General features: G+C 42.4%; 1 protein-coding gene across 1 annotated transcript; it reads right to left on the reverse strand.

Moving 5' to 3' along the window:
- Positions 1-1,573: 1,573 nt before the first annotated feature.
- Positions 1,574-2,656, reverse strand: LOC134222704 (uncharacterized). Its single transcript, XM_062701867.1, has one exon. The coding sequence runs from the start codon at positions 2,654-2,656 to the stop codon at positions 1,574-1,576; it is 1,083 nt and encodes a 360-aa protein (XP_062557851.1).
- Between the last annotated feature and the right edge of the window lie 20,913 nt (positions 2,657-23,569).

Below are 23,569 nucleotides of genomic sequence, written 5' to 3' on the forward strand. Positions count from 1 at the left end.
GCACAACAGAGTTCCAGCCTTGGTATGGATTGGATAAGGAGCGACCTTAGATCTCGACGATGCCACTCTGATCTTGACTACGGACGTACAAGCATGTGCCAGAAGCCTTTCCAGAGGCATCGGGGATAAAGTGAAATTCCACTTCTACGGCGTTGGGAATGATAGTGCAACGATCATTTTTTTTCGGTACATTCAAAGTTAATTGCCTATATGCCGGGTATTAAGCCACCCGGAGTGGAAATTAATTACTATGTCTGAAACTTGATTATGCATATGTACAACATGTGATAGATTTAGTTCGGAAAAAGGTATTGGAGGGTAACCGCCCCTTCGGTGGGGTTTGATCCCACGACCCCAGTTCGCATGACAGGTGCTTTCCCTACTAAGCTACGAAGGACCTCCGTCGTCCACCGCAGCTTAGCGGGTACTGATGAAACCAAATTCCCAGCACCAGGTACCAGCCGAACTCTCTCAATACATTTTCAAAACTAACTCTCTCTTATGTATTTTTGTACACGAAGGGGCGGTTACCCTCCAATACCTTTTCCGAACTAAATCTATCACATGTTGTACATATGCATAATCAAGTTTCAGACATAGTAATTAATTTCCACTCCGGGTGGCTTAATACCCGGCATATAGGCAATTAACTTTGAATGTACTGATCTCGAGTGGCGATCTCTCTTCGCTTGTGTGGTCGTGTTGGGATCTGACGACCAAACTGGCACAACCTCACACAACCCTACTTCATTGAGCGCCGTTGCTGATGAAGCAAGTGTGTAGGAGCCGGACAATACTAAATACTCATCCTACTTGGTTGACATGATGTGTACAAAAATACATTTGAGAGAGTTAGTTCTGAAAATGTATTGCGAGAGATCGGCTGGTACCTGGTGCTGGGAATTTGGTTTCATCAGTACCCGCTAAGCTGCGGTGGACGACGGAGGTCCTTCGTAGCTTAGTAGGGAAAGCACCTGTCATGCGAACTGGGGTCGTGGGATCAAACCCCACCGAAGGGGCGGTTACCCTCCAATACCTTTTCCGAACTAAATCTATCACATGTTGTACATATGCATAATCAAGTTTCAGACATAGTATTTTTTTTTCGTTGAGAATGGGGAGCTGCTCATGGAATTTCTTCCAAGACTCACCCACCGTCGAAGGTAATGGCTGATCCCACCCTAACTTCTTGCCCTTTTCATCCTCCAGTGTCCATAGAAGCTGCATAAAAATCTTCGCAGCAGTTGTTGTAGCACCGATGAATCCCAGCGGGTCAAATAATGTAGCGATGATAGATAGGACTTTGCGTTTAGTGAGAATGTTTTCTGGATCGATTATAGGAACAGCGAAATGAAAACGGAAATTGTCGCTTCCTGGCAGCCAAGTTAATCCTAATGCCTTTACGGATGGGTCAGGATCAAGATGTATTCCATCTGCGGGACGAATTGCCAGATTTTCATCGGGAATCTCCTGCAGGACTTCTGCATAGTTGCACGCCCATTTCCTTAGACGAAACCCACCTCTACATGTCATTTCATCCAGTTGGTTCTGCAACTTTCTGGCCTCCTCCAAGTTATCGCACCCGGTAATGACATCGTCCAATGGTGTCCTCGGTGATCGCCTTTGCTGCTAGAGGGTATCGTTCACCTTCATCCATGGCTAGTTGATTTAATGTTCGAGTCGCCAAGAACGGAGCCGGTTTTGTTCCGTAGGTAACGGTGTTCAACTCGTACACACCCACTTCCTCTAAAGGAGACGAACGCCATAGAATCGATTGCAGAGCCCTGTCCGCTGGATGTACAGATATTTGGCGGAACATTTTCTCCACATCAGCCACTAGCAATATCTGCTTCGTACAGCATCGAAGAATAATAGATCGAAGATCCTGTTGAATAACTGGTCCTACCAGTAATGCATCGTTCAGAGACAGTCCCACGGTAGTTTTACAGGATGCATCGAACACTATCCGAACCTTGGTAGTGGTGCTGGCTTCTTTAACCACCGGATGATGGGGAAGAAAACATCGTTTGGTAGTTTCAGGATCCTCTTCAATCTTCCGCATATGACCCAACTTTAAGTACTCCTCCATGAAGTTAACGTACTGTTTTCTAAGATCGAGATCCCTGTTTAGCCTCCGCTCAATGCCTAGAAAACGCCGGAATGCGATCTCCTTAGATTCACCCAACTGAGAGATGACGTCTTCGTTCTTGGGGAGTGATACAGAATAGCGGCCATCCGCTCCGCGCCGTACCGTGCTCGAAAATATAGCTTCACAACGATTTTCTTCAGGGGAATAATTGTGAATGGACTCTCCCTCCTCCATGGACCAGAACCTTGTTAGTAGCTCCTCCAAACGCTCTGTAGTTGCCATATTGCAGTTAATATGCAAACTTGGATTGCCTTCCGCGAATCCTCCACTGACAATCCAACCGAACACCGAATCGTGTAATGCAGGAAGCCGTTCGCCTAGTAATATCTTCCTACCGGAACCAAAAAAGTCGAAAAATGCTTCGATGCCTAGAACGAGATCCACTCCTGATGGAATACAAAACGAGGGATCTGCCAATTCGATGCCTTCCGGAATCGCCCAGCCAGCGATATCAATGCTGACGGTAGGCAGATTGGCTGTTACCTTCGGAAGCACCAGGAAACCCATCTGGCACGAAGGTGCTTATATTGAAGTACCCCCCATTTTTCACAGTAAATGAAAATAAGCGTATTCCATAAAGGTATATTGAAAACGGACCTGAAAACAAACGGCTTACATGGCTCTCTAAAAAGTTGTCTGAAATTTTCCAATTTTAATTGAGTTTATACATCAAGCATCCCACCAGACTTTGAGGACTTTTGGAGGCCTTCGAGTCTCTTGAAAGGAGGCTTCCGAGACTCTTAAAAGGGGGCTTCCGAGCATCTCAAGAGGAGGCTTTCAATCATTTTGAAAGGACGCTTCTCAGCTAATTGAAAAAAGGCTTCCAAGCCTCTTGAAAGAATTCCGACTCTTTTGAATGTAGACTTCTGAGCCTCATGAAAGGAGGCTCCCGAGAACATAGAACATTTGCATCAAATTATTTTGAACTACATATAATACGCAAGGGCTCTAGCTCTAGGGCTTAGCATGGGCATGCTGAGTTGATGTCCGTCATGAAATATTTCTGAATCTTTAAATTTTCCTTACATTGAAGTTGGTAGAACGAAACTTACTACAATCTTTACCTTCCGATCTTGCGAAGAAAAATGAACATCCCTGGAAACATAACAAACTAGCAAACTACAGAAAAACAACCGGGATAGAATAGCGAGAATCGCTTAAAAGACGCTCGCGAACCAGCTGTTTGACATCATGATTCTCATGATTTCTTGATCGCATTCGCGGTATTGCATTCTGAACCACCTTTGAGTTCGGACGCGCTTCTTTAGCGCCCGTGTATATAATTTTATTATTTTGACTTTTTTTTATAAATATTATTAAATGACCGCGCGTTACCTCCGCGTTCGTTTTTTCTTTCTCTCGTAAGTAAGTACCCCGCGTGTGACAATGAAGTGTGGAATGGTGAATTATGTACAAAACGTTGTCTTTGGCGATGTCGCGGCAGCTGACGTACATTTCACGCAGTATGAGTAGGAGTACAGAATACAGAATACAGTACAGTACAGAATCCTTCTGTAATATTAAAGAAGACATTGAGCGCACTTTGTCTGCAAACCATAAACTGCTTTCTAACTACGAAAGCTTAGCTGCCACTCACGACGACACGCTTGAACGCGTAGAAAAAATGTTTGGTACTATTAAGCAAAACATTTCAAACGTCGCCAACAGCAGCAAAAATAGCGCTACGGAAATAAAAAATAAATTATCAGCCCTACTTGACACACCTTCAGCACTCACCTGTACGACTGTGGAAAATGCCGCCAATTCGGCAGCAGCTGCAGGCTGCAGCTGTAAAAGCAATAACTAATACAGCAACAACAACAACAACGGAAGCAGAACACTCAGCATAGTTGCTGCCGGACCTCATGAATGCAGTCAAGAGTGACTTGATAACTCTAACCAAGTCAGCTGTGACTGCGGCAATAACTGAAATTACATCAGCAGTAGCAAAACGAAGCACAACTGGAGACTTCCCTCACTTAATTTCTTTGAGTGAGCAACTTTTAGAGGAGGTCAGGTCAGTTTCTGCTGCTATTTCCAATATTGACTGCAGTACTGATAAAATCTCAACACTCGCAAACAAAACTTTAACGGATAAACTAGCAGAGGAATCCCAAGACAAAAACTCCACTGAAATTAATTTAGTTGCTGGGGCTCACAATCCACAATCTCCACTCAACATCAAAGTAAAACAGCACCAACCAAACCCATCTCCTGCCCGGCAGAAAATTTCGCGTGATGCCATTGCAGAGCTTTTCGCTGAGCGACGCGCAAAAATGGCGCAAGTCAAGGGAAGTTGTGTTAGACACCTCAATAAAGCTGGTTGGAAATGCTTTCTGCCAGGTAAAAAATGTAGCTGGAGCCCAGACTGGAAAAAAACTGGAAGAATACCGGCAGCATGAAATTTCCAGAAACACCCTCACCAATAATCCATTGACTGAAAAGGCGACTAACAGTAAAAGACATCATAACAGTAAAAGACATCATTCATTCATTCATTTATTTAGTTAACATCTAAACAGATAACACTGAATCAACAATTTGACGCCACAATGCACGGTTCGAGGCCGCATCTCTCCATCCTCGGATACGCCCCACGCTCGCCAAGTCGTTCTGCACCTGGTCTGCCCATCTCGCTCGCTGCGCTCCACGCCGTCTCGTACCTGCCGGATCGGAAGCGAACACCATCTTTGCAGGGTTGCTGTCCGGCATTCTTGCAACATGTCCTGCCCATCGTACCCTTCCGGCTTTAGCTACCTTCTGGATACTGGGTTCGCCGTAGAGTTGGGCGAGCTCATGGTTCATTCTTCGCCGCCACACACCGTCTTCTTGCACACCGCCAAAGATGGTCCTAAGCACCCGTCTCTCGAATACTCCGAGTGCTTGCAAGTCCTCCTCGAGCATGGTCCAAGTTTCATGTCCGTAGAGGACTACCGGTCTTATTAACGTCTTGTACATGACACATTTGGTGCGGTGGCGAATCTTTTTCGACCGCAGTTTCTTCTGGAGCCCGTAGTAGGCCCGACTTCCACAGATGATGCGCCTTCGTATTTCACGACTAACGTTGTTGTCAGCCGTTAGCAAGGATCCGAGGTAGACGAATTCCTCGACCACCTGGAAGGTATCCCCGTCTATCGTAACACTGCTTCCCAGGCGGACCCTGTCGCGCTCGGTTCCGCCCACAAGCATGTACTTTGTCTTTGACGCATTCACCACCAGTCCAACTTTTGTTGCTTCACGTTTCAGGCGGGTGTACAGTTCTGCCACCTTTGCAAATGTTCGGCCGACAATGTCCATGTCATCCGCGAAGCAAATAAATTGACTGAATCTGTTGAAAATCGTACCCCGGCTGTTACACCCGGCTCTCCGCATAACACCTTCTAGCGCAATGTTGAACAACAGGCACGAAAGTCCATCACCTTGTCTTAGTCCCCGGCGCGATTCGAACGAACTGGAGTGTTCGCCCGAAATCTTCACACAGTTTTGCACACCATCCACCGTTGCTTTGATCAGTCTGGTAAGCTTCCCAGGGAAGCTGTTCTCGTCCATAATTTTCCATAGCTCTACGCGGTCTATACTGTCGTATGCCGCCTTGAAATCAACGAACAGATGGTGCGTTGGGACCTGGTAAAAGACATCATCAACAGTAATAAGACATCAGTAAAAGACATTCATAAAGGTGAAACGATAAACCCGGCCAAAAAAACAAAACCCACACCTCCACCAATCCACAACCAACAGAGTGAACCAAATATCGGAAATCTGCAAAGCCTTCAGCAACAACACCAGCAACAACAACAACACCAAATACATCAGCAACAACAACAACAGGAAACACAACTACCGAATCCTGACAGCCAATTTGAGTTAGATCCGATGAGACCACCCATCGTCCGTCTGACTCAGCAATCCACCGAAGGAGACGGCCGTTTCCTTAAAGCCAGACTACGTGACCCGAGGATTATGAAGGTTGTCCGGTTGTTTTTGGCATACATGAAGGACCAGTCTGCTAATGTATGCGTCGAGGGAATGACTCCAACGAGCATCAGGATGCTCCTTGCATCTGAAGGACTGCCGACGGCACCAGAACATCTACATCAAATATTCAGCCAAGTACATCAGGAATACGGAATTGGGCCAGCTGAAGCTGCAGCTGATCTACAGTCATATCGACAATACCTGTCCAGCGAGCGGACACATCGCCTGCAACAACTACGGGAGAGCACAACGAGGTACCACTCTCCTTCCCCCGGAAATTTTCGCAAGTAAGGACGCCTTCTTCGGCTGAAGAAAGTAGCACTATCTTATCGACCAACGGGGTAAATATTTTAACAACCAACGTGCTTCCAACAAGTTCTTCATCAAAACAGAATGCGACTGAAGTTTTGATTTACTGTCAAAATTTCAATCGCATGAAAAGCCCAGCTAAAATGAAGGAAATTCATAATAACATCTTAAGCTCGTCCTTCTCGGTTATTTTGGCAACTGAAACCAGCTGGGATGAAAGCGTGAATAGTGAAGAACTTTTTGGAAGCAGTTTTAATGTATTCAGGGACGACCGCGATTTCCCAGAATCTTAAAAAAATCTGGCGGTGGAGTTCTAATCGCCATCTCTAGCAATTTTGATTCAGAAATAAAAACTACCAAAAAATATAAGAACTTTGAGCATGTTTGGGTGAAATCTAACATTGCAGGAGAAACCCATGTTTTCTCCTCTGTGTATTTCCCACCGGAACATGCGCAAACAACATCTTATGAAAGTTTTTAAAAACTGCAGAAGAAATTTTATCAGGACTTCCTCCTGAAGTCAAAGTACATAATTACGGAGACTTTAATCAACGCACCGCATCGTTGACTTTATTCCGGATTCAGAGAACGAACAAGTTCTACTTCCAGTCGCTGGGGAAAATAAAACACTTAAGCTTATATTTGACAGAACTGCTGGCCTAGGACTTAACCAAATCAATCACATTAAAAATCAACAGAACTGTTACCTTGATCTCCTACACTGTTACCTTGATCTCCTACTAACCAATATTCAAGAAGATTTCTGTGTGACTAAATCATTGAATCCCTTATGGAAAAACGAAACATTCCACACGGCAATCGAATACTCTGTGTTCGTTCATGAATATTAAGAACCCAGCGACTGTGACTTTGAAGAAGTCCTTGAAAACAATAAAGCAAACTATGACAACATAAGACATAAGCTAAGTAGATTTAACTGGAAGCAAATTTTAGAGAATGAAGATAATATTGAATCTTCCGTTGATGACTTTTATAACATTATTTTGATATTATTATTGACGAGGTCCCAAAAAGAAGAAAACGACGGAGCGGAAATTCAAAATATCCAATTTAGTACAATAGGCACAATAGGTACAATAGGATCAATTAAAATTAGCAATTGATGTAGCATTTGAAGAACACAACGCGAAAACAGAAAACGAAATAAAGTCATGTCCAAAGAACTTCTTCAATTACGTGAAATCAAAATTAAAATCAGACAATTTTCCGTCAACCATGTATTTAGACGAACGCGTCGGTAATTGCTCGGAAGATATCTGTAATCTTTTTGGAGATTTCTTCCAAGAAATATACACCACCTTTTCGGAACAAGATCGCGACCTAGATTTTTTGCTCCTATCCCAGAATTCGCTAGGGATATCGGTGTTAATCAGATCATGGTGAACGATATTCTAAACGCTTTAAAAACTTAGATGCATCTAAAGGCCCTGGTCCTGATGGTATTCCACCGATATTTATGAAGAGTCTGGCTAAAGAGCTGACTGCACCTTTGTTTTGGCTCTTCAGATTGTCATTGGAATCCGGAAATTTTCCCAGGGTATGGAAAAGCTCCTATCTTGTGCCTATCTTCAAATCAGGCAAAAATCTGACATTCGTAATTACCGTGGAATAGCCATTATCTCTTGCATTCCCAAACTTTTTGAATTCATTATCAATGAAAGATTATTTTCACAACTTAACAACAGAATAACGAATACGCCGCATGGCTTTTCCAAAGTCCGATCTACCGCTACCAATTTAATAGAATTCATTGACTATTCTCTTAATGCCATGGATAATGGTAACTACGTGGAAGCACTATACACTGACTTTAGCAAGGCGTTTGATCGCATTGCCATTCCAATGTTACTCTTCAAAATGCAAAAAATGGAATTGAGCCAGGACTCCTTAGATGGCTTGAATCTTATCTCACAGACCGGCAACAAATCTAGACCAACATTTGAAAAGGGCGTAACAGCCAAAATTTATTCTTTCCGATTCTTTGTCTACATATAAAGCTTTATATGTAGACGAAGAATCAGAAGGAATAAATTTTGGCTGTTACGCCCTTTTCAAATGTTGGTCTAGAAATAATAAAATTTAACGAAAAGAAACCCAATCCCATTCAAGTCACTACAGAAGTTCCACAGAAGGACAGAAGACTCTCATCTTGGCCTCACAACCTCACATTTATATTATATGTAAATGATATTATCTTCGTTCTCAAAAATATGAAGATTTTAATTTATGCCGATGACATAAAGCTATTTATGGAAATAAAAAATGAAGACGACATAATCATATTCCAGAATGAAATACACATGTTCTATACATGGTGCAGAAAAAGCCTATTGCAACTGAATGTTAAGAAATGCAACATAATATCATTCAGCAGAAAAAGAATAACACCAAATACACAAATTGTACTAGGGAACAATACTGTAGAAAGACACGAAAGAGTTAGGGATTTGGGAGTGATTTTGGATTCGAAACTAACTCTTGTTGATCACTATGACACAATCATTCACAATGCTAATAATATGTTAGGCTTTATCAAGCGTTTTTGCTGCAACTTTCAGGATCCCTACACAACCATTTTCATATGTACGATCTATACTGGAATATTGTAGCATTGTATGGTCGCCTTATACAACCACACTAAAGAAAGAATAGAGTCAGTACAAAACAATTTCTATTATACGCTCTTCGTAAATTAGGTTGGACGTCATTTCCTCTTCCATTTTATGAAGCACGTTGCATGCTTATTAGAGTGGGGCGTCATGGTCATTTTTACAAATCAATGGTTTTTCGAAGCCATTATGGGTCCTGAACAACTGTGCAGAATTTGGGACCAATTGGTTGCTTCCTCGCTTTCCGCATCACTTTTGAAGTTTGTATGGAAATTAGTATGGGAGAACGTATATTTTTGCATTTCTACTACTAGAGGCTTCAGTTCATCGTAAACCAAGTGGCACATTGCGTTAAAGTATAACCCAAAGGATGCCGAAAAACTTTGCTGAAGAAGGCACGTTGCTGGAACGTCCACGAAAAAAGTTATAACGCTTATAACATTGAGTGTTCAAACCATATGCAAAAAATGGTTTATTCTGCCATCACTGCCGTACTACGTAGACAAATAATTTAACTGAGTGTTATTTCAAAATAATTGATCTTATAGGGCTTTAGAGCTAATGGGAGCTATGCGGAATTATTTCACAAAGAAAAAAATCCGACTAGAAGGAAGATGGGTTTTGCCCGGTAGTGCTGGCAGAAACATTGATTTCTTGCATATGGTTTACACAATTTTAATAAATTAACAATCATTTGTCATAAACTCAAGAATTTTGTAGAACAACGACTTTTGAGGCAAACAGTATTTTTATGCACTTAAAAGCTTGAAAATCACTTTAACATGGACAAAACGTGAACGGAACGAATCGCAATGTTCACAAGACTTGTAAAGCACAACAAAAGCTTCCGTATAGAGGTTGTTGCGATAGTTTTCGACGTTTATATCTCTTGTTAGATTTTTTCCAAAATTGAAAATAGCCCAAAAACACTAAATCGACTTGAGCCACCTCGAAATTTTATCCGAATTAGCTGAAAATTTGACAGGAGACTTATTTTAGCATAAGAATTGTGATTCTGGGCTGACCAATTGAATTTTTGATACTTTTTGAAAACATGAAGAGGTCTAATATATATGCTGCTGAGCATTTTTGTTGAACACACTTACCGTTAACCCTGAGAGGAATTTTGCCTGAAAAACACTCGTGGGGACATACAGATATTGTAATAACTTAGGTAATGGTACTTACTTAGTATTTTCATATGAACATAAATATCTATTATATGATTAAATGGATGCAAACATGAAAATAACTTCAACGTCGTTAAAGTGATCAAAAAATCTCGGAATTTTCCCCAATCAATCATTTAACGCCAGTCTCCAGTCGATTTCAGAAAACTACAATAGCAACACATGAACATCGCGAATATAAACAATTTTTCTGATTTCGTCGTCCATTGTAATGCTATCGAGACATAAGCGATGCGGACAGAAATGTCCAAATGGCGCTCCACTCTACTACTCTAACTAAATATTCTATCCCGATTAGTAAATGAATCTTGTGGTTTTACACACCATTCATTCTTCATAAAGGTACTTAAAGCATCATGCTCCCCTATACTGGCCTTCGAAACCCTAAGAGTAATGGAATGTAAATTTGACCTTTTTGGACAATTTCTTTTGAAATGAATGTTAAGTCATGTTTTTAAACCAATTCGCAAAGAATGCAGTTTGCAATTGCATATACAATAAAAAAAACTATGTCACCTAAAGTTAGGTCACATATCCCAAACATTTTTCCATCATTTTTACCAATTTGAACAAATAAACCGTGGAGCTAAACGTATATTAATTCCTGGTATTTGAGTAAAACTAATATAGGCTGTTATACACCAGACCAGAGGCCGGTGAGTGTGAGATTTGCTAACCATTTTGTATTACCCACCAGGATACATGGTTGGCTTCAGAGTCGATACACCTATACCTGGCGTATTGTAGAGCTCCACAATCGTCGGTCGGGCGATGTTCCTCCAGTTTCCCTGAGCGTTCAGGGTCTTCAGGTCCGATTCCACCGCGTGCAGCCAGCGTGTTCGTGGCCTTCCACGAAGACGTCGGTCCCTATATGGTTCTCTGTTGAATATTGTTTTCCTTATTCTTTTTTCCGACATTCGCACTAAGTGAACAGCCCACTGAAGTCTGCCGTATTTTATACGATTCACATTCACGATACGCTGGGGGAAGTGGGAAAAGGAGGAAGTGTAAAAATCGACTCAAAAATTGGAATTCTACATACTCTACAGTTTTTATCACACCATAAAATTGTGCAAGAATATACTTTGATGCTCACACTAATAGGGGAACTGCTCCTTGAATTCATACCATGTACCCAAATCAATACCATTCGAAAACAAAGAATTGGTGCGCAAATTGTTTTATTTCTCATTTTTGTGATTTTGCAGTGAGTAGTGAGCACGCCGGATAACAACAAAACACGACACAAATTGAGCCTAAATTGCCTGTTTTGCGAATGGTATTGATATAGGAGCATGTTATTAATAATGGAACAGATACCCTACTATGTTAAAATTTGTATAATACACACACTAACACGGTTAAGGATTGTCATTTTAGGTTTCGCGAGAATTTTTTTTCTTGTCTTTATTAGCGAGACTTTCAGCCCAAGGCTGGCTCGTCTCGAAGCGAGAAATTAATTTTTGCATTCATAAAAACAATCCTATTTGCACACATTGTTCCTTTTTCCGTAGGATTGCCAATCCGGAGATGGCGAGTTCGATTCTCAGTCCGGTCTAGGATGTTTTCCGGTTGGAAACATTCTCGACATGCTGGGCATAGTGTATCCATTGTACTTGCCACACAAGATACATACAGTGAAACCTCCATGAGTCGATATTGAAGGGACCATCGACTCATGGAAATATCGAGATGTGGAATAGGAAATCATTGGGAAGCTGTTTGAAGGGACCATCAGAGTAGCCCAGAAAATATTTTTTAATATGGCATAATTTGCTTCCATGAGTCGATATCGAGTCATAGAACATCGACTCATGGAGGTTTGACTGTATAGCAAATTTCGTTTCCGTCTGCATGTTGCGGGGCCTAAGTGGGTTACGTAATCTGTAAAAGGCCCTGTGCATCACCCTGCTTCAATCCGTCAATGGCAGAGGTTCTCAACCTTTTTCTTTTCGGGCCTTTTGTATTCATCGAGGTACCCCCTAGAGTAGAGTGGGGCAAGAGTGCGCGTGGGGTAAGAGTACGTTTTCGATTTTTTGAAGTAATAAAAAAGATAAACTAGCAGCACTGCTTCAGTTTGACATGTATTCTGGCCAACTATTATCATGTGTAATTGTGAACGATTTGAATGAACAATAAGGGAGATATGGAGTTAGATAATTTTTTGGTCATTTTGCTAAAAATAATTGTGTTTCCGCAACTAGTATTTCACTACCATATATACGTTCAATCAGGTGAACATTATACCATTTCGATAACCTATTGTATAGAGTACTTTATGGTGTAGATCACCAATCCAGTTGGTTTTTCAAGAAATCAAAACCATTACTTGAACAAATTTTGGGAATGTGGGGTAAAAGTACGCAGGAGCGGGTGGGGCAAGAGTACGCATGTGAATCTTCAAGTTCTGATGTCAAACCCGTATCTCCGGCCGAAATAAGACTACTTCCAAAGCGTAAAGATCCACAACTAAGAAAAAAGGGAAAAACTCGAAAATTATCACAAGTTTTAAGGATAAGTTGATGTAATTTGATGTTAGAAAGGACTTAGCGAACAAAGCACTGAAGCGAAATAATAAAATTGTATTAGGACTTGTTGTACACCTAAACATAGTACGAAAACACAATTTCATCTAAAAGATAATTTCATTTAATCAAAAGAAACATCCATAAATTACGCAACACATAACTGGAAGGGGTTGCGAGATGTATGACGATCCATCTAAGTTTTAGAGGATTCATACAAAAAGATAGGGGGGAAGGGTTATGAAATGGTCCAAACTTTACGTTACGTGATTGGTGGACTTTCTTTAAGGAAAAAAACGAAAACGCGAAACCTGATATATTTTCACCTCTGTAGTTTTTTATATAAAAAAAATAATGATTTTTCGTATGAAAGTTCACATTTCTAGGACCCCCTCCTCCTTTAAAAGTTACGTAATCTTTCAACATTCCCCAATATACGTTCATTTAACATCAATTAATTTTTTTTTTTTTTTTGTTAAATATCTTGGCTGTGCATATGCACAGCATATGTTTCGAAATGGACAAATTGATATGAAATTTGCGAAAAAGAATCCACGTGTCTTGGAGGGACTCGAACCCTCAACCTCCTACTCTCTAGATAGGCGTGATAACCCCTACACAACAAGACCACTTAAAGGTCACGTTTGCGGAAAAGCCATCAGAATCCGAGTACCAACCTCCACCGCGGTTAGCTCTCTTTTTTGCAAATTGAATATCTTTCGGATGCTTGATTTGCCCAATCTCCACATTTGCTTTACTGTTGTATATCCACAGCCAAGCGAGTGCACATTGTTTATTAAACGAGAGGATCGCACTCCATGCCCCCCAGCAACGGACTGGGCGGGACGGTATAGAATGCGAATTCAATCGCACTCTGCTGTGCCAAAGGCTTGCTTGGCTAAAGCATTTGATGAGTTTGATTGCCTTTACGTAAACGGTCGCGTGTACTCAGACGACTAATGACGGTGAAAGACCGACACTTGATTACAATTAATTGCATATTATTCGGCAACTCGGCCGTACGAAAACCATTTTTTTGTTAAATATCTTGGCTGTGCATATGCACAGCATATGTTTCGAAATGGACAAATTGATATGAAATTTGCGTCTCTTGCCCCTCCAAGACACGTGGATTCTTTTTCGCAAATTTCATATCAATTTGTCCATTTCGAAACATATGCTGTGCATATGCACAGCCAAGATATTTAACAAAAAAAATGGTTTTCGTACGGCCGAGTTGCCGAATAATATGCAATTAATCAATTAAATGTTATTAACTCTTATTAGTGTTAATATATACTTAAAACACATGATTGGATAAATGCATACTCTTACCCCACCTGATGCGCACTCTTACCCCGCCGGTGGGGTAAGAGTGCGTTTTTCACGTGTCTTGCAATAAGGGTTCAACTAAAACGAATCGCAATAATTTCAATATTTTTTCCGCTGGGGTAACATAAAGGAAGAGTATATGAATCATCGACATTGATTTGATATGCAGAACCTGGCTTCATAAGGGACACATGAACGATTGAAAACTAAGTGCGTACTCTTGCCCCACTCTACTCTATTGTTTGCTGTAAATGAAAATAAGTGTAACCTATAAGATATATGAGGAACTGAAAATTAACGGGATACATGGCTCTCCATTAAGTTGGACGAAATTTTCATTATTCCGAACTCTTGGAGAGAAGCTTGAAGTGAGGCCTCCGGGCCTTTTGAAAGGAGGCTTCCGATCATCTTGAAAGGAGGCTTCCGAGCCTTATGAAAGGAGACTTCCTAGTCTCTTGGAAGGAGGCTTCCGGGCCTCTTGAAAGAAGGCCTCCGGGCCTCTTGAAAGGAGGTTTCCGGGCCTCTTGAAAGGATCCCAAGCAGCACGCGCAACATCTTTCAAATAGGTGTATGTTCCTAATAAATTGCATTGAAGCCACTGGCAATACATCGAGTCACATTAAAGCCACTTCCCTGTTTCAGAAAATCACAATGTTTCATTTCCGTTTAAGTGGCGTTGCAATATTCTACCCATCTGACTTCTTGCGTGGTTTAAAATTTGATGTGTTTCATATCAGAAACAAAACAGATAAGTTGCAGAATTAATAACACTTCGATTTATTGCTGTTACGACAATGTTTCTGATATGTTGCAAAACACTTTGAGCTCAGCTGAGCAGTATTTCATTTTTGACAGTCCCCTGCATGTTCCGTATAAGGTACAATGAAGTTACAAATGACTTTGGGGTTTATGTAGCGCACTTGTAGCAGAATCTTCAAATAGAATTGATGGTGTGATGGTTATAGTAGAAGGTTGCAAATCTTAAGGTCCATGGTTCGATTCCTGGTTGGTTTTTGTGTTTTTATTTTCATTGTAGCCGCAAGATGTTGCAAATAGGCTCCACATTTTGCGCTTTTGTATCATAAAGGAGTTCCAAATACGACGCGTTGTGCATAAGTCAGACCTTTAGTAAGTCACACCACAGTTGTTGTTACTCACTGAGAAACAAGAGGTGTTGCTTGGGATGCTTCCGGGCCTCTTGAAAGGAGGCTTCCGGGCGTCTTGAAAGCAGGCTTCCGGGCCTCTTGAATGGATGCTTCCGGGCCTCTTGAATGGATGCTTCCGGGCTTCTTGAAAGGATGCTTCCGGGCCTCTTGAAAGGAGGCTTCCAGGCATCTTGAAAGGAGGCTTCCGGGCCTCTTGAAAGGAGGCTTCCGGGCCTCTTGAAAGGAGGCTTCCGGGCCTCTTGAAAGGAGGCTTAAAGGAGGCTTCCGGGCCTCTTGAAAGGATGCTTCCGGGCCTCTTGAAAGGATGCTTCCGGGCCTCATGAAAGGAGGCTTCCGGGCCTCTTGAAAGGAGGCTTAAAGGATGCTTCCGGGCCTCTTGAAAGGATGCTTCCGGGCCTCATGAAAGGAGGCTTCCGGGCCTCTTGAAAGGATGCTTCCGAGCCTCTTGAAAGGATGCTTCCGGGCCTCATGAAATTAGGCTTTCGGGCCTCTTGAAAGGAGGCTTCCGAGCCTCTTGGAAGGAGGCTTCCGGGCCTCTTGGAAGGAGGCTTCCGAGCCTCTTGAAAGGATGCTTCCGAGCCTCTTGAAAGGATGTTTCCGGGCCTCTTGAAAGGATGCTTCCGGGCCTCTTGAAAGGATGCTTCCGGGCCTCTTGAAAGGAGGCTTCCGGGCCTTTTGAAAGGATGCTTCCGGGCCTCTTGAAAGGAGGCTTCCGAGCCTCTTGAAAGGATGCTTCCGGGCCTCTTGGAAGGAGGCTTCCGAGCCTCTTAAAAGGATGCTTCCGAGCCTCTTGAAAGGATGCTTCCGGGCCTCTTGAAAGGATGCTTCCGGGCCTCTTGAAAGGATGCTTCCGGGCCTCTTGAAAGGATGCTTCCGGGCCTCTTGAAAGGAGGCTTCCGGGCCTCTTGAAAGGATGCTTCCGGGCCTCTTAAAAGGAGACTTCCGGGCCTCTTGAAAGGAGGCTTCCGGGCCTCATGAAAGGAGGCTTCCGGGCCTCTTGAAAGGAGGCTTCCGGGCCTCTTGAAAGGAGGCTTCCGGGCCTCTTGAAAGGAGGCCTCCGGGCCTCTTGAAAGGAGGTTTCCGGGCCTCTTGAAAGGATGCTTCCGGGCCTCTTGAAAGGAGGCTTCCGGGCGTCTTGAAAGCAGGCTTCCGGGCCTCTTGAATGGATGCTTCCGGGCCTCTTGAATGGATGCTTCCGGGCCTCTTGAAAGGATGCTTCCGGGCCTCTTGAAAGGAGGCTTCCAGGCATCTTGAAAGGAGGCTTAAAGGAGGCTTCCGGGCCTCTTGAAAGGATGCTTCCGGGCCTCATGAAAGGAGGCTTCCGGGCCTCTTGAAAGGAGGCTTCCGAGCCTCTTGAAAGGAGACTTCCGAGCCTCTTGAAAGGATGCTTCCGGGCCTCTTGAAAGGAGGCTTCCGGGCCTCTTGAAAGGATGCTTCCGGGCCTCTTGAAAGGAGGCTTCCGGGCCTCTTGAAAGGAGGCTTCCGGGCCTCTTAAAAGGAGGCTTCCGGGCCTCTTGAAAGGAGGCTTCCGGGCCTCATGAAAGGAGGCTTCCGGGCCTCTTGAAAGGAGGCTTCCGGGCCTCTTGAAAGGAGGCTTCCGGGCTTCTTGGAAGGAGGCTTCCGAGCCTCTTGAAAGGATGCTTCCGAGCCTCTTGAAAGGATGCTTCCGGGCCTCTTGAAAGGAGGCTTTCGGGCCTCATGAAAAGAGGCTTCCGGGCTTCTTGGAAGGAGGCTTCCGGGCCTCATGAAAGGAGGCTTCCGGGCCTCTTGAAAGGAGGCTTCCGGGCCTCTTGGAAGGAGGCTTCCGAGCCTCTTGAAAGGATGCTTCCGGGCCTCTTGAAAGGATGCTTCCGGGCCTCTTGAAAGGAGGCTTCCGGGCCTCTTGAAAGGATGCTTCCGGGCCTCTTGAAAGGATGCTTCCGGGCCTCTTGAAAGGAGGCTTCCGAGCCTCTTGAAAGGATGCTTCCGAGCCTCTTGAAAGGATGCTTCCGAGCCTCTTGAAAGGATGCTTCCGGGCCTCTTGAAAGGATGCTTCCGGGCCTCTTGAAAGGAGGCTTCCGGGCCTCTTGAAAGGATGCTTCCGAGCCTCTTGAAAGGAGGCTTCCGGGCTTCATGAAAGGAGGCTTCCGGGCCTCTTGAAAGGAGGCTTCCGGGCCTCTTGGAAGGAGGCTTCCGAGCCTCTTGAAAGGATGCTTCCGAGCCTCTTGAAAGGATGCTTCCGGGCCTCTTGAAAGGAGGCTTCCGGGCCTCTTGAAAGGAGGCTTCCGGGCCTCTTGAAAGGATGCTTCCGGGCCTCAAGAAAGAATGCTTCCGGGCCTCATGAAAGGAGGCTTCCGAGCCTCCTGAAAGGAGGCTTCCGAGCCTCCTGAAAGGAGGCTTCCGAGCCTCTTGAAAGGATGCTTCCGAGCCTCTTGAAAGGATGCTTCCGAGCCTCTTGAAAGGATGCTTCCGGGCCTCTTGAAAGGATGCTTCCGGGCCTCTTGAAAGGAGGCTTCCGGGCCTCTTGAAAGGATGCTTCCGAGCCTCTTGAAAGGAGGCTTCCGTGTCTCTTAAAAGGAGGCTTCCGGGCCTCTTGAAAGGAGGCTTCCGGGCCTCATGAAAGGAGGCTTCCGGGCCTCTTGAAAGGAGGCTTCCGGGCTTCTTGGAAGGAGGCTTCCGAGCCTCTTGAAAGGATGCTTCCGAGCCTCTTGAAAGGATGCTTCCGGGCCTCTTGAAAGGAGGCTTCCGGGCCTCTTGAAAGGATGCTTCCGAGCCTCTTGAAAGGAGGCTTCCGGGCCGCTTGAAAGGAGGCTTCCGGGCCTCTTGAAAGGAGGCTTCCGGGCCTCTTGAAAGGAGGTTTCCGGGCCTCTTGAAAGGAGGCTTCCGGGCCTCTTGAAAGGAGGCTTCCGGGCCTCTTGAAAGGAGGCTTCCGGGCCTCTTGAAAGGAGGCTTCCGGGCCTCTTCAAAGGAGGCTTCCGGGCCTCTTGAAAGGAGGCTTCCGGGCCTCTTGAAAGGAGGCTTCCGGGCCTCTTGAAAGGAGGCTTCCGGGCCTCTTGAAAGGAGGCTTCCGGGCCTCTTGAAAGGAGGCTTCCGGGCCTCCTGAAAGGTGTCCTCCGAGCTGCTTATAGGGAGGCTTCCGAGAAGCGTAGAAGATTGCTTCCAATCTTCTTGCAACTAAGCAACTGAGCTTTTCGGCCTTCATGTCTCTCAAAAGGTGGTTTCCAAACGTGTTCTAAATTTTAGTTTAGAACCATATTCTTAACATATCATTAAACATTATCAGTGTTCGTAATGCTCACTCAATCTCAGGAGAACAGGATGCTCCCTCACGAAAATTTTCGGGGAGAAATCGCTTTTCAGGAAAGAAAAACAGCCTGGAGAGTGATAACCATTTTTCGCTCACTTCGATTGCCGCCAAACGTTGGTTTGCTCTTTTTTTTTTTTTTTTTCATATTCGAGTCTTTTCGTGGCACCATAAATGCAAATGGTAGTAGCTTATGTGGACCAAATAACTTAACGCTTTCATACAGATAGCGTGGTGGTGTGGCTAGAGTAAGCGCATCCCCACAGCTATTATTGTTACTATTCTGGGTTCAAATCCCGGCACGGCCATACAATTTTGTAATTGTTCTGCGATAATTCTCGCGAAAAGTGAGTGAGAGGTAAAAGTGATGAAACGAAAAAGGATTTTCATCTAATAGGCAAGATTTTCGTTTATCTTCCCAGGCTAATTCTGGAGAAAGATTGATGGGTGAAAGATGATCCTCAACATAAACAAAGAAAAAAGATCCTCCCTTGACCCGAAAAACGCTTGCTTTGGTCTCATTGAAACGAAAAGTCGAAACCCTGAACATTATGTTTCAATCAGGTAGATTGCATAGAAATTTTTAAAATTTGTTTATTCGTCATTCTGTCCTTTTGATTTTTTGTCCCTCAGCCCTTCATGCACTGTGCTGAATTAAAAAAAAAACTTTATGAAAACTTATAGTATTTTATTTTAGTTCAAGCATTCATGATATTATTGCACCGATGTGCCGAAGAAGCTACTGAAACAATTGAAAAAAAAAAAAATGTATGCGGCTGTTGGATTTTTTGATGAAGATTTGAAAGTCTACACTTTGGAGGATGACGGTTGGCAAGATGTATCAGAAGTGGTGCTCGATTTGCAGGATTACAAAAAGGATATTTTATTGAAGATTCTAAGTATTTTTGGAGCAATTCACTTTACTTTTTATTATTAATATTTTTAAATCGTCCTACTTGAGCTTTCCTGCTCTACTTTTCTCTAACTCATCGTAATTTTCATCACTTTGAAAACTCTCCCTGTTTTGAATTTCTTTACTGGTAGGAAAAAAAACTGTCCTGTCCTGGTTTTACTTCCACACTACTCTAAGTTTGTACGTTGCCGTGCAGTACCAACATTTTGTTAGAGAATAGAAGACATTGGTGATATTCTTCGGGCGTATAGCTAGTCTGCGTTTTATGAAAAAAAAAATCGTCGCCCTTTTCGTGATCGTATCATGATTTGCTTCTACTGAGGGCAGCAAAATGGACACGAATTATTATTTTTTCAGGTGGCCTCTATTTTATACCTCTTTAAGGCTCTACAGCTTCTCTTGGTCGTTGGTAATGCATGGTAATGTGCACTGTAGAGAACGAATATGTAATTAACAATGACTATTATGACTGATGAAAAATTTACAGTTGTATACACGGTGCAAATGGTTTGATCTTATTATTGATTATTTAAGCTTATAATTTTGTCACTAATTTTAATACTATCAGCGAATTTGAACTGTACAATGGTTAAAAAGTAACAATTTTTGTAACTATTTTCTACTGTTTTTTAAATTTTATATTGTTTTTTTTTTCATTCCCAAAAGAAACTATAAGATGCAAAATTAAAACTGTTTATCTTTTTATGTTGAGCTTTGATTCATGCAATTAGTTTGAAGGTTCATGATATTAATAACTTTCTACGAATTATCATTCATTCTGATGGGTGTAGAAAAAAAAGCTGTGAAAACAAACATTTTACAATACTTGACTGAAATTTTACCAAAGTGTCTTTCATACCCCTTTCTTTTGAACCCTTTCAATGGTGGAACACAAATCATTTTTATTTATTTATTAAAATTAAATCATTTTTTATTAAAATGATATTTTAAAGGTGGGGAGTCCCTTCATCGACGGCTGTGCTCAACACTCGTCAAGTCTGATTGTCCACCATGCACTAACTGTCTTTGACGCATTAACAAACAATCCAACTTTTGCTCTTTTGTATTTCATATTTGGGTAGGGAACGATTGCCATTTCTATAATGAATAAATAAAATCAGCAAATTATTTGAATCAAAGAATTATTATTTTAATTGTTCTTGTACTTCTGGTTTTATACCTTGGGCTGCCCGCTGTACGTTTGCTTAAATATGTTTTTCATGTATTCTAGTCTGTAATATGTATTTGTAAAAATGATTGTGGCTTTGAGATGTGCGTTTTGATGGTACCCGGGGGACGTTTTTCAGCATCAGACTGAAGTCAATTGTGAGATACTGAAGATGGTCTTAGTGTTGGGGTCAAGATGTATGGTTACAGTTAGATAGATGATGCATGTAGAATTGTGCTACCCCGTATTGCCAAAACCTTAGGAGGTTCTTGGTCAATTAAGGGCTTTTATTAGCTGTTGAATTGAATGTTATTTTCTATAATAAACTGTCATCTACTTAATATCGAAGCGATCATCTAACACAGGACAATTTAGAGTTAAGCAGGTAACACTGGTACAGGATTTACATCGGACTAGAAAACATATTAAGTCACAGCACATAAAAAAAGAATGTTTACTGTATGATCATAACTTTTAATGTTTCTTACCGCGTTTCAAATAATCCGATTTTGATAAATTGACGATCTTTTGGGGTGCAGACAACATGGAATAGGATGAATAAACTAACTAGCTTGTTATTGCGTTTGATACTGCTCCCTCTTTTATCCCATCTTTCTAGGATTCAAGATTAATATTTTCAAGATTTGGACAACTCACCTGATTCTAAACAGGATATTTTGGACTCGATTTTGGAGAGATCAATTTATTCCGAAACAAATGGTGCCGACGAAAGGACCAGGACAAACGATGAAAGATGTATTTTTCAAGCTCGGAAATCTGGTGAGGAAATTCCATTATATATAAATACATATTCATTTTTATTTAAACTGTATGATTAGGGTAAGACGGTATAATGCGCCCCACCTGGCCAAAACGCCCCTCTTTGATTTCTAGAAAACTATGACTAACTAAGGGTCAAAATCAGTTGGTCCCTATAAATATTTGTAAAACCATCGTACTATGTAAATGTGGAACTATTTGTGTTTTACATAATGAAAATAATAGCAAAATACAAAAAGTTATAGTTTTGATGTAACTTTTAATGTTTGTTTGCTCAACATTCTGGAGCGACTCTGGCATACTGTCCGCAAAACTTGCACGGGAACACTCAGTTGGGCAACAAAATAACTTTTCTCAGTGGTTAATATGATATAAAATTGCTTCCATCTTCAAAAACGTAACGATTTTCGAAAATATGTTTTACTGGCCAAAACGCCCCAGTTTAGGCAGGACGGTATGCCCTTACCAACTGGACACAAGCGCGGCGAGCTTGCAGCAGTTGCTTCCAAGTTATATGGAAATTATTGAAATGTAATTAAAACCTGATTAAAAGAACTTATGTTGGTTTTTTAGTGTCAAGCACATAAGGATTTGTAACCTTTGTAGGATTGTAACCTATTATGGGATTGATAAAATACTAATGAAGCGCTACGGGACGTCTTTGGCTAAGGTGGGGCGTATTGCCCAGGCACGTTTTGAAATCCATTTTTTCACGACTTTGCAAAAAAGCATTATTACGTGTTATCTGTAATATTTTTATATGACTACTCACAGGCTATGCCTTTGCTACCTTTTGCACTACCAAATAACACAAAGTTTGCATAAATTGCGATGAAAAGTAAAAAGTTATCAAGGTTTTGCCTTAGGGGGGGCATATTATACCGTCTTACTCTATATACAAATAAAATAACCATCAGGGCACCCGATTGAAGCGATTTTGATAGGAAGAGTGGAATCGCCAACTTCCTATTGTTAACATCTCGTGGATAAAGGGCGGGCTCTTCTCCCCATCTATTGGGTCAATCTGGGAAACGAGGGCTAGATTATATTATTGCATGTACGAACTTTCTTCTGGAAGGAGATTCTTTATTCATCCCGTGGATTCGCATAAGCGTCTTTGCTTATGGAACCACCCCACCCATTTTTGGCCCTTCATACAGGAGTCTGATGAAATACAAACAATAGCATAATCATGATCAAATCGTTTGTCAGATATGGCCAGTGCTATCGGCAGGTGCCTTGCTACAATAGATGGTAGTATCATCATCATCATCATCATCTCAGCCCTTCATCCACTGTGCTGGTTGTGGAGGGAGCATTCAATAGTCTTTGATTTATTAATCGCCGTCCATAGTACAAGACAAAATTTTGAAATAAAAAAAAGACATACATACCGTCGTCGGAGGTGATAGTTGGTCAAATGGGAGTGTAAATTGGTCACTGTTTCAACAACTTAGAATGCTTGTAGAATAGATTGAATGTATCTGACAGCAAGAAACCTAAATTATAAGAGACCTTTTTGATTGATTTTTATATCCGACCTCCAGATTGTCGGTGAGAGCGATGACCCATTCTCACCCCCTAGACCCATTGTCAGCCCCGATGACGATCAAATTGATTAAAATCCGCCATTATGTATTTTTGTCCGAGGTACCCCCTGGGCCCGGCGAAGGTACCCCCAGGGGTACATGTACCCCAGGTTAAGAGCCGCTGGTCTAAGGTCATAAACGAGGTTGACGCTTCGTCTGCAATCTGGATACTTGATTTTGAGCCATCCAGCGTTGCCCGTATCAGTCTAACCAGTTTCGCCGGAAAACTATGTTCGGACATAATCTGCCACAGCTCAATTCTTTTTATTGAATCATACGCTGCTTTGAAATCAATGAACAGATGGTGAGTCTGCAAGTTATACTCTGAAAAAAATATAAATACACAAAACTCTGTTTTTACACGATTTTTTTGCGGTCGTGTTTTTGATCGTGTGGCTTCAATTTACATTCAAAATCTTTGCCACATGTTCCTAAATGATGATGATGATGATACTATCATCTATTGTAGCAAGGTGCCTGCCGATAGCACTGGCCATTAGAGATGGTCGGGTTTCGGGTTTTCAAACCCGAAACCCGACCCGAACCCGAACCCGACG

This window comes from Armigeres subalbatus, chromosome 3, assembly GCF_024139115.2.
Source record: "Armigeres subalbatus isolate Guangzhou_Male chromosome 3, GZ_Asu_2, whole genome shotgun sequence".
NCBI lineage: Eukaryota > Metazoa > Arthropoda > Insecta > Diptera > Culicidae > Armigeres > Armigeres subalbatus.

What these genes read in the sequence shown, in the direction of transcription:
- LOC134222704 (XM_062701867.1), bottom strand. Translation starts at nt 2,656, where the DNA reads ATGGGTTTCCTGGTGCTTCCGAAGGTAACAGCCAATCTGCCTACCGTC.